The sequence below is a fragment of the Bombina bombina genome, chromosome 2 (genome assembly GCF_027579735.1).
Source record: "Bombina bombina isolate aBomBom1 chromosome 2, aBomBom1.pri, whole genome shotgun sequence".
Classification (NCBI taxonomy): Eukaryota; Metazoa; Chordata; class Amphibia; order Anura; family Bombinatoridae; genus Bombina; species Bombina bombina.
In genome coordinates this window covers 734,748,245-734,760,227 of record NC_069500.1, presented here as the reverse complement: position 1 = coordinate 734,760,227, position 11,983 = coordinate 734,748,245, and the positions used below count along the sequence as shown (strand labels likewise).

Below are 11,983 nucleotides of genomic sequence, written 5' to 3'. Positions count from 1 at the left end.
ACGGATCTCAACATGGTTTATGGCACTTTAAGCCAGAAGTTGCATTCTCAGGCGATTTTGATCTTTATGGAAGGGCAAACTGCACTACCTGTCTAACACATGGCTCGTCTGTGTGAGTCATACTGCATTAAGGTCATCCTAAGCAAAGGCTTGCTTTTATGTTTAAATGACTTCACCCACAATCTCAACTATAACCTCACTCAATTTAAAGATTCACAGGAGACAGAAGAGTGAATTTGTGCCTTTCTTTACTCAACAATAAAAACAAATACAAGAAAGAAAATTCCTATCAACAGTTTAAGCATTAAAATGTGAACTGATAAGCAGTACATTCTGGTGCATGTGATAACTGTTACACAAGAAATAAATCAATAAATATTGTTTAGACCAGAAGTTCACAGTATGAAAGTTTATATTTCTTGCAGTGTCTACCACCAAATGTCACAGTTGTTTACCTGAATGTTAAAGAGATGCGCCAACTTATCGGGCTCACTTCCTTTCCTGTTGTGGATACATTTTTTAACAGATCACAAAACAAAAGACCTATCAGAAAAAGCTACTATTAATAAATAAGAGATGGGAGAAAAAAAAAAAAAAAAAGGTTATCAAGAAAAAGAAAGAAAAAAACGGGAGACGCATGCCTCACTACAGAACCTACATAACATATAGAAGTACCAGTCAGATTAATTTCTGAATAGCAACAACTTTAAGCACAAAGAGTTCTGGGACTGTAATGTAGAAAATGCTGGCATCGGTTGAAAGGGAATCAGGATTTATATCAAATAAGTGTTTATTTTTTCAGTTTGTTGATAGTCCTTCATTGGCAGAGATTTTCAGTCATTTGTCCTTTTCAGATTCCAACGCGTTTGTCAAGATTCCTTTGTATGCTGCAAAGAAACCCAGAGACAAAATTTAGATCATTTGCAGCTCCTACCTAGTGCAATAGCAGGTCAACAGTCTTTAGAATGCTTTCCCCCGTACCATATCAAGAAAAGTAGGGTGTGTACAAGCTGAGTTAAGCGGTTAGCGGGTTAAAATGCAGCCTTTGTAAGCTTTTATACAGCCTGTTTAATCAGCCAGAAGAGACAGAATATAAAAGCTGCAATCCTGAGCAGCTGTTCCTCTTTAGAGTAAATTAAAGATGGGAATTAAAGGGACCGTAAAGATTTTTCTGCAGTCTTGCAATAAATTAACAGTGAGCGAGCTTGAAAATATTTGGAATGCATTAAGGCCTAGTTGTCTGCAATTGCTTTTTCAATAACCAAACTCCACCCAGCACATGCTGTATTTAAAGGAGCCAATCTGGATTTGTTCCTGGAGAACAAAAAGCTATTCATTACGTTATTTAATCTTCATTGCGTTGCAGTAACTTATTACATTGCTAAAGCCGATCAGGGACATATGTGTAAAGGTTGGATTTGTGGTGCCTGCCATGTGCTGTTTCGTTTGTCAGAATTGGGGGGAACTTACACATGAATTAGAGGAAGAGGGGTAATTTAACAATAATACAAATTATATTGCACAGTTTTACTGCACAACACTTTATGTTAAAATAACAGTGTTTACTGGCCCTTTAAATAAATAATATTATATATATATATATATATTTATATTATTTTTCTCCTTTCTAGTGCCACTTGATATTTTGACTGGCAGTCAGGCTGTATAAGCACATTCTACACAATGTCAAGTGTTCTCTACATTGTATGCACAACAAATAAAAGGGACATGAAAGTCATACAATTAAACTTTCATAATTCCGATAGATCATATAATTTAACTTTTGGTATATTGCTATCCTTTGTTGAAAAGCGTATGTAAATATACTCAGTAGCAAGTCACTACCGAAACCTAGCTGGTGATAGGCGACTAGACACATTTATTTATTGTCACTGGCTCACCAGATGTGTGCAGCTAGCTCCCAATAGTGTATTGCTGCTTTGGTGCTAATTTTACCTATGTGTTAAAACTCTTTGCAGGGGTTCAACACACAGTTATATGCAAGCAATAGCACAATAATAAGTGCACTAATATATTAGAGCATTTTCTGTTTGCACTTTCATGTCCCTTTAAGCAGCTAGTAGGGTAGTCTTAAACACCACATGAAGTCAGTCAGGTTAGTATTAACATAAATCTAAGGTCAGGTCATGGATGGCCTTATCGGTTTGTTAGTAAACTGTGCACACACCCAGAACCCTTACTAATGTAATGGAAAGTAGCTCAGCAAAGGACAGCCTGCTTTATTCCAATAGGAGCCAGCTCATGAAATAATAAATGAACACAATGATATCACATTATTTGTTAGCACTGTATCATCTAGAACACGATAAATATAGTAGGTTTGAATGTTTAACCTGTTGTGTGCTTAGGCACAAATGTGTAACAGTATTGTTCACAGAAAAGGAAGCTGGATTTATAAATGAATACCTCCAAAAGGGGTTTGTCCTTTGTCATATTCTATTTAGAGACAAACTCAAATGCTTCTTTTTTATTCAGAGTGTACAATGAAAAATTGTCAAGTTTACTTCTATTATCAAGTTTACTTTGTTCACTTAGTATCCTTTGTTAAAGGGATACTAAACCCACATTTTTCTTTAAATGATTCAGATAGAGCTTGCAATTTTAAACAACTTTCTAATTTACTCCTATTATCAATCTCTTTGTTCTCTTGATATCTTTATTTAAAAAGCAGGAATGCAACGCTTATGAGACGGCCCATTTTAGGTTCAGCACCCTGGTTCGTGCTTGCTTATTGGTGGCTACATTTAGCCACCAATAAGCAAGCATAACCCAAGTTCTGAACCATAAATGGCCCGGCTCCTAAGCTTTACATTCCTGTTTTTTAAAATATAGATAGCAAGAGAACAAAGAAAAATTGATAATAGGAGTAAATTAGAAAGTTGCTTAAAATTGCAAGCTCTAGCCGAACCATTAAAGAAAACAATTGGGTTTAGTATCCCTTTAAATAGCATACCTAGGTAGGCTCATAAGTGTGCACGTCTAAAGCAGTATGACAGCAGTGTTGCAACAAATGTTTTTTTACTATGTTATACACTGTATACACACTGCTGCCATTTAGTACTCAAAACTATAACAACTGCTGAACTATATTGCTCTAGACATATGCACGCTCCTGAACCTTCCTACCTGCTTTTCAACAAAGAATCTCAAGCAAACAAAATAAATTTGAACATTTATAAAAAAAAAAATTCCCCAACTGTACCCTTGAATTGAATCATGTTTTTTTTTTTTTTTTTTATGCACTTTAAGCATATTCCTCACCCCATAGGTGATTTGTTGTGCTAGAGGCTTCTTTTTTACATGTAACCTCACTGGTTGAGGGGCACAGATCTCTCTGGATAAAAGCATTTGAGCTACAATTTTTTTTTATTTAAAAGGGCCATGATACCCAAATGTTGAAAAACTTGAAAGTGATGCAGCATAGCTGTAAAAAGCTGACTAGAAAATATCACCTGAACATCTCTATGTAAAAAAGAAAGATATTTTACCTCAAAATGTCCTCAGTAGCCACACCCCATTGTAAAGGACTTTAAGCAGCAAATCAGTATGTCTGTCCCGGGACAGCTAAGGGATTGAGCCTTGTGCACTCATGTTATTTCCCTATTCAGTTTAAGGAAGTTTACTATCAAATCTCATGAGATCACAGTAAAAGAGTTCATGACCTCAGCACTGTTGATGCCGATTGGCTGCTGTTCATTTTTTTTTTTACCTGCAGCTGAGCAACACCTGAAGTATATATATTTTTTTTAAACAAAACTTACTCTGCTGAGCTGAGGAGATTGTGAGGTAAAATATCTTCCTTTTTTACATAGAGATGCTCAGGTGATATTTTCCTGTCAGCTTTTTGGATTATTATGTCCCTTTAAAAAAAAAAAAAAAAAGGGTGGAGAACTAACACAGCAATACTACTCGAGCTCATTTGAAGATTAGGATTGTAGAGTCATCACAGCACAAGGATCCTGTTGGGCAGATATGGTATAATCCTGTAGGATAAAGGGTTTGGGAAGGACTGAAACACAGTCAAGTAAAATTAAATGCCTAAACTGAAAGAATTTTAAGTAGTTTCTACAACTAAACCAGATTACCCCCCCACCACCTACCCATGCAGGGAAGGATTTCTGACTAGCCTGACACTATTGGAAGTCTCTAGCCCCATAAGTGAATCTTACATACTTGTTGGTTGGGATCAATCAACGGTCAATAAGATTGCTGGATATAGTTAAATCTGAACTTTTGACTGCATAAAAGTCTCTCACCTTCAGAATATCTCAATAGCTTGAAAAAAAGGGAACTGATTTTTTTTCTGCACCCTCATTCGTTAATTTGTTAAAAGTAGCCGATTGCTTTTCATTTTGAAAACAAAATTGAAAAAAATATTAAAAAAAACTTTGTTGTATTTGTCAGACCCTGACTTTACATCTAATCAATAATGGAGAACAAATTAGTTTTAAATCATTAAGCTGTTAAGGACTTGCATAAAACAGCACTGGAAGAACCTGGACTTTTTTTCTTCTTAATGACTGTACTTGGATCTTTAGCAGGTCAAGGGGGCACCTGAGACTACAATCAAGATAATTTATTTTGCAGTGTGAATTAAAGGGACAGTCTATTTTAGATGGTTCATAAAAAAAAAAAAAAAAAAAAAAAAAAAAAATAGTACAAATTTATACATTTTAATTTTTTCAGAAAAAAAAAATAAAAAAAAAATATGTTACTGTAAAAAAGCAGGGAAAAAACAAAGGATACTCCAGTGTCAGTTCATTTAAAATTAGTTTGTTTTTTTTTAATGAAAAAGAATAAAAAGCAGGATGTAAAACATCTGTGTTCTTTTCTTATGCACAGTAGAAAGTTTGTCTACATAAATATTTTCAAACTATTTCTCGGTGCTTACTAAAAGCCCAGATTTTCACGGTGTGTAAACTACAGCATGTGATAAATAATCAGCTGCTTAGTAAATGTGGTAATCTGTTTAATCTGTTCTGTTAGTAGGTCCTGAGGTCTAAATTAAAGTAACTTTGGTCCACAATGTCCACTAAAAAAAAAACAAACAAAAAAAAAAACACACCTTTCACTAAAGCAATTAATTTTTTTCACCAACTGGCCGCTACTTTGGGGTAAATTTATAAAGATGCATTTGCAGCCTTTTGAGGCTATAAGAGAGCCTGCAGCCACAAAACTGCTTCTTTTGCCTCTCCACCTCCGAGGTGGCGAGGACAATCCCCGACACTCGATTGTTTGGGGTGATTGAGATGCCCTGCTCTTGTGTAACTAGTTGCGCAGGAAAAGGGGACAGCATTGCACAAAAAAACCCTCCTGTGCAATTTTAAATTTAGCCATGCAACGCAGCATTGCAAGGGACGAATGTAGAAAACATGCTCACTGCTTGCAAACCTATCCCTCTGCAATGATAAGTTTTGCCCTTTGTTTAATCAGTGGTTTATTTATTATTAAAAAAAAAACTATAAGTGCCCAGGATGTTTGCAATGTCACTTCATCAAAATGAAATGGGCAGATTGGCCAGGGGTTACAGTTACTGAATACACAAGCCAAGAAGACTCAGAAAACATGCTGCTCTAACAGTTTATTATTTTACTTTTATGTGCCCTTTGAGTACTCTATATGCTGAAACAAAGTGTATACCATCCACTTGTTTTGTTTAATTTATTAAAGGGATAGTAAACACCAAAAATGTTATTGTTTAAAAAGATAGATAATCCCGTTATTTACCATTCCCCAGTTTTGCATAACCAACACTGTTATAGAAATATACTTTTTACCTCTGTAATTACCTTGTATCTAAGCCTCTGCAGACTGCCTCCTTTTATCAGATCTTTTAACAGACTTGCATTTCAGGCAATTAGTGCCGACTCTTAAATAACTCCACGTGCGTGAGCACAGTGTTATTTATATTAAACATGTGAACTAATGCCCTCTAGCTGTGAAAACTGTCAAATGCATTCAGATATGAGGTGGCCTTCAAAGGCTTAGAAATTAGCATATGAGCATACCTAGGTTTAGTTGTCAACTAAGAATACCAAGAGAACAAAGCAAATTTCATGATAAAAATAAATTAGAAAGTTGTTTAAAATTATATGCCCTATCTGAATCATGAAAGTTTAATTTGGGTTTTACTATCCCTTTAAGATAACTTCTGAAACGGTTTCAGCATGTAATCAGTAAACATGGACTAGGAAACTTGTGTGGTAAAAAAGGGCCAAGATTAGAGTGTTGTACCTGCCATTATAAATTAAATAAAAAGGTTTCCTATAAGTCTTCAAAAAACAAATCATCCCTTTCCTCTTCTGTCCATTCATTTCCTAACCCCCCCTTAACCGAATTCCTCTTCCCTTTTACATCCATTTGACCTCTAGTATCCGTTAACAACAAAAATTATTTTAGCTATACAGCTCTCCATGATATCTTTATATTTCGCTACAGCCTCTCAACAGGATAAAAATGATTCCAACTGGAGCTGACCCGTCTTAAAACCCATTAAAAGGTAATCCAGCAAAGGTAGGTGCAATTCCGCAGGTCCCTGCAAAACAGAGCAAAGTCACAATGGAGCAGCGCTCAAGGAGTATTATTTATTCGCAACCATACAAGGTAACAGTAATAGACAACATTTCAGACTTACATTTTCTTAGGCGTGTAAAGTCTGTAATGTTGTCTGTTGCGTTGTTACTTTCTATGGTTGTGACTATATAGATTCTTATTGAGTGCCATTGTATTGTGACTGCCTGCTTTAGGAATCAGTCATGTTCTGTTTCCCTATTACACGTGTGTGATCTTTTTATTTATGTCTTCTGTATACACACTACTCATTCTCAAGTCAGTCAGCTAAAATGATGCATTATATTTTGGTTATTTTATGAGCTGTGATCTATTCTCCATATGCGACACAGTTTAAAATGAATACTGTGCTAAAAACTTCTGAAATTAAAGCTTTGCTGAGCTCCCCTCACTTTGACTCTATGTACATACAGAGGTGCTGGGGAGGGCCTGCTGCCCCCTCTCTCGTGCCAGTAGAGATCTGCCGCTAGTGAGAGTCTGCAGGACTGTCAACAGATGCAAAAAAAGGAAAAGAAAGCGAAGAAGAGATTGAAAAATAGAAGATTGCTGTGGAATGTTAATAATAAGCCTTCAGCAGCAGGAAATGGAGCACATACCTTCCCTTGTGACTGCCTCTGCGGTGCTTAGCGCATGTCCTCCGAGATCACTTACAACACTATCTACAGTCTGATGGTGTTTCAAGAAAAATGGACGGATGAAGCGATCATAAAGAATCTGGGAACCGTTCCAGGAGAATGGAGCCATACACCAAAGGAGAAAGGCACACTGCAAAAATGACAGGGTGGGGTAAAATGAATGGTTACACAGGCAAAGGGTAGAAGTAGGTTACTTGAAGAGGTGGAAAATTACAGAAGAGAAAGATGTAAGCAAGAAATGGGGCAATTTTATTGAGTTAGGAATAGCAGTGGTGTAAAAATAATACTCATGAGTTAAAGGGATATGAAATCCAAAAATGTTCTTTTGTGATTCAGACAGAGCAAACAAAGATTAAAAAAAAAAGAAAAAAAAGAAAAGAAAGAGGTTTCCAATTTACTTCAAATTTGCATTGTTCCCCTTGGTATTCTTTGTTGAAGAGAAACCTAGGTAGGTGTCTGGAGCACTACATGACAGGAAATAGTGCTGCCATCCAACGCTCTTGCATATAGATAACATTCTTGCAAAAATGCTGTCATATAGTGCTCAAAACACGTGTATATGTCCCTGAGCTTACATCCCTGCTTTTTAACAAAAGATACAAAGAGAATGTAGAAAATGTGATAATAGAATTGAAATGGTTTAAAACTGCATGTTCTGAATCATGAAAGAACATTCATGGGTTTTATGTCCCTTTAATGGTGCAAACAAACGTCAGTCTTAGCCTGATTCAGCAAGACAAATTCTCAGATCAATACGTGAATTACTATCTCCCTGAAGCATCTCACCTTCCCAAGGTAGTAAAAGGGAAACCAAAAGAGAAATATATCAGAGAAGAATTCCACCACACTGAACACTCCATAAACGACCCAGTAAGTCAGCCATATTGTGTCATCCTTTTTATCTGCGCTTTCAATTGCTTTGATCCTGGGATAAGAAGAGAGAGGTGATACTAAATGTTAACACACCTGATAATGACCCCTTAATTTACTGTATAAAAAGAAAAATATTTTATGCAACGTTGCGCACACTGCCACGGTGACAAAACTCAATATCTGCCTCTCTTCCTTTTGAGCAATGAGATAATGATTAATCATTCTAACCCATAACCACTCCCTAGGCTGATACCAAAAGGGATAATGGCTCGTACTTACGATGTGTAGGCTGGATACACAAAACCAATAAGATTGCAGACTAGAGACGCTCCATAACCAAATATAAGGTAGAGTCCTAAAGTGCAAACAGAACCTAGGAAAACAAAATAATGGGGTTAACAAGTGTGGGGGGGACACAGCAACAATAGTGCCATGTAGGCAATGGAATTGTTATTTTATAAAAGAAAGAACTGCAGTTAATGCACAATACTAATCCTTCTGGCACTTTAAGAAGCACAGGGCATATTAGTGGATTAGCATCACCAGACAAATATTAACCCTCCACTGCCTAAATGTGCATTTAATCTTAAAGCATCAGACAGCCTTTTCTCCTTCTAGGCAGGTGATGTTTATGGTGGAATAAGAGGAAAAGAGATTTTTATGTAACTACAAATTGCTCTTTACATTTATTACAAGTTTGTGCCTCAAAATACCGCCCCCCCCCCCAAATACTTACGAACACCACAACAATCTCTCACATCAGGGCCCAAACTAGAAAACGTCTCACTAACCCACTTCCCCAAACAGGAACGCATTAGTTATTTAGTAATGGAGGTAGAGTCCCCACGGACAGGAACCCTACACAGAGGAGACACCTCGCTAATTCCCATGATACCTGAAAGAGTGAAACTTTCTATGTTTTCTTTCCCTCCAACCTAAGAGGTGACCGTATAACTGTGTGCAATGACATCAACCTCTACAACACTGCGGATCACCTCACCTGTCGCAAGATAATACTTCTTTATGCCGGTTTTCTCCTCCACCTTGCCCAGCAGTCGCGACACCACCGAGTCTCCATTCAGGTAGTTTTTAATGCGCTCGCGGAGGGACGGCATAACGGAGCGCAAACTGCAGCTGCCCGGGACTCTGCAGACTGACACTGGATGCTTCCCCTCCGGCGGAGTCACGTGCCGGTCAGCCAATCCTTCGAGGGGCGTGTCCTGAGAATGCAGGTAAGAGACCAAGAGGGCAAAACGACAAGGAAGTTGGTTTCTTATTCAAGCTGTTTCTTATTCGTGAAATTCTGTTTCTTATTCATGGAAGTTGGTTTCTCATTCAATTTTTTTGTCAGACTGCTTTAAATTGACTTTAAAATAAAAAAAATAGGTTTTATTTAAATAATAATATGATTCATATACTATAATGTAGTTACACAGAGGTGGAATCTCTTTATATAACAATTAGATAAACAAACTTGAAAAAAGGGCAATTGTTTTTAGCCTGGCCCAATGGTGTGTTTGGCACAGAAATTGATGCCAACCCTGGCATAGGTGACATAATTCTCATTTTTGAATAAGTAACAAATATTTTCAAAGGGTTAATAACCATTGGGCCACTGATTTCACTATGAATATATACAGGGTAGATCCCCCTCCATGCCATGCAATTGTTTTTAGCTTGGCCCAATGGTGTTTTTGGCACAGAAATTGATGCCATCCCTGGTATAGGTGACATAATTCTAATTTTTGAATAAGTAACAGATATTTTCAAAGGGTTAATAACCATTGGGCCACTGATTTCACTATGAATATATACAGGGTAGATCCCCCTCCAAGTCATGCAATTGTTTTTAGCTTGGTCCAATGGTGTTTTTGGCACAGCAATTGATGCCAACCCTGGCATAGATAACATCATTCTCATTTTTTAATAAGTAACAGATACTTTCAAAGGGTTAATAACCATTGGGCCACTGATTTCACTATGAATATATACAGGGTAGATCCTCCTCCATGCCATACAATTGTTTTTAGCCTGGCCCAATGGTGTTTTTGGCACAGAAATTGATGCCAACCCTGGCATTGGTGACACAATTCTCATTTTTGAATAAGTAACAGATATTTTCAAAGGGTTAATAACCATTGGGCCACTGATTTCACTATGAATATCTACAGGGTAGACCCCCCTCCATGCTATGCAATTGTTTTTAGCCTGGCCCAATGGTGTTTTTGGCACATAAATTGATGCCAACACTGGCATAGGTGTTCTAATTCTCATTTTGAATAAGTAACAGATATTTTCAAAGGGTTAATAACCATTGGGCCACTGATTTCACTATGAATACATACAGGGTAGATCCCCATCAATGCCATGCAATTGTTTTTAGCCTGGCCCAATGGTGTTTTTGGCACAGAAATTGATGCCAACCCTGGCATAGGTGACATAATTCTCATTTTTTAATAAATAACATATTTTCAAAGGGTTAATAACCATTGGGCCACTGATTTCACTATGAATACATACAGGGTAGATCCCCCTCCATGCCATGCAATTGTTTTTAGCCTGGCCCAATGGTGTTTTTGGCACAGAAATTGATGCCAACCCTGGCATAGGTGACATAATTCTCATTTTTTAATAAATAACATATTTTCAAAGGGTTAATAACCATTGGGCCACTGATTTCACTATGAATACATACAGGGTAGATCCCCCTCCATGCCATGCAATTGTTTTTAGCCTGGCCCAATGGTGTTTTTGGCACATAAATTGATGCCAACCCTGGCATAGGTGACATCATTCTCATTTTTGAATAAGTAACAGATATTTTCAAAGGGTTAATAACCATTGGGCCACTGATTTCACTATGAATATCTACAGGGTAGATCCCCCTCCATGCCATGCAATTGTTTTTAGCCTGGCCCAATTGTGTTTTTGGCACATACATTGATGTCAACCCTGGCATAGGTGACACAATTCTCATTTTTTAATAAGTAACAGATATTTTCAAAGGGTTAATAACCATTGGGCCACTGATTTCACTATGAATATATACAGGGTAGATCCCCATCCATGCCATGCAATTGTTTTTAGCCTGGCCCAATGGTGTTTTTGGCACAGAAATTGATGCCAACCCTGGCATAGGTGACATAATTCTCATTTTTGAATAAGTAACATATATTTTCAAAGGGTTAATAACCATTGGGCCACTGATTTCACTATGAATATATACAGGGTAGATCCCCCTCCATGTCATGCAATTGTTTTTAGCCTGGCCCAATGGTGGTTTTGGGCACAGAAATTGATGCCAACCCTGGCATAGGGGACATAATTCTCATTTTTGAATAAGTAACAGATATTTTCAAAGGGTTAATAACCATTGGGCCACTGATTTAACTATGAATACATACAGGATAGATCCCCATCCATGCCATGCAATTGTTTTTAGCCTGGCCCAATGGTGTTTTTGGCACAGAAATTGATGCCAACCCTGGCATAGGTGACATAATTCTCATTTTTTAATAAATAACATATTTTCAAAGGGTTAATAACAATTGGGCCACTGATTTCACTATGAATACATACAGGGTAGATCCCCCTCCATGCCATGCAATTGTTTTTAGCCTGGCCCAATGGTGTTTTTGGCACAGAAATTGATGCCAACCCTGGCATTGGTGACACAATTCTCATTTTTGAATAAGTAACAGATATTTTCAAAGGGTTAATAACCATTGGGCCACTGATTTCACTATGAATATCTACAGGGTAGACCCCCCTCCATGCTATGCAATTGTTTTTAGCCTGGCCCAATGGTGTTTTTGGCACATAAATTGATGCCAACACTGGCATAGGTGTTCTAATTCTCATTTTGAATAAGTAACAGATATTTT

General features: G+C 37.2%; 1 protein-coding gene across 2 annotated transcripts; it reads right to left on the bottom strand.

Moving 5' to 3' along the window:
• Window positions 1-231: 231 nt before the first annotated feature.
• REEP6 (receptor accessory protein 6) lies at window positions 232-9,251 on the bottom strand. Of its 2 annotated transcripts, XM_053700655.1 has the most exons (6): window positions 9,100-9,251; window positions 8,379-8,472; window positions 8,013-8,151; window positions 7,188-7,356; window positions 7,003-7,076; window positions 232-887 (listed from the first exon to the last, which is right to left on the bottom strand). In XM_053700655.1, exons 1-6 carry the CDS (start codon window positions 9,212-9,214, stop codon window positions 870-872), a joined length of 609 nt encoding a protein of 202 aa, XP_053556630.1. In that variant the 5' UTR covers window positions 9,215-9,251; the 3' UTR covers window positions 232-869. The 2 variants fall into 2 exon arrangements, with proteins under 2 accessions (XP_053556630.1, XP_053556631.1); XM_053700656.1 differs by lacking the exon at window positions 7,003-7,076.
• Window positions 9,252-11,983: the final 2,732 nt, after the last annotated feature.

What these genes read in the sequence shown, in the direction of transcription:
- REEP6 (XM_053700655.1), bottom strand. Translation starts at nt 9,214, where the DNA reads ATGCCGTCCCTCCGCGAGCGCATTAAAAACTACCTGAATGGAGACTCG. An exon ending in GTGTATCCAGCCTACACATC is followed by an intron (nt 8,152 to 8,378) that starts GTAAGTACGAGC and finishes TTCTTATCCCAG; the next exon opens with GATCAAAGCAATTGAAAGCG. An exon ending in CCTTTTACTACCTTGGGAAG is followed by an intron (nt 7,357 to 8,012) that starts GTGAGATGCTTC and finishes TCATTTTTGCAG; the next exon opens with TGTGCCTTTCTCCTTTGGTG.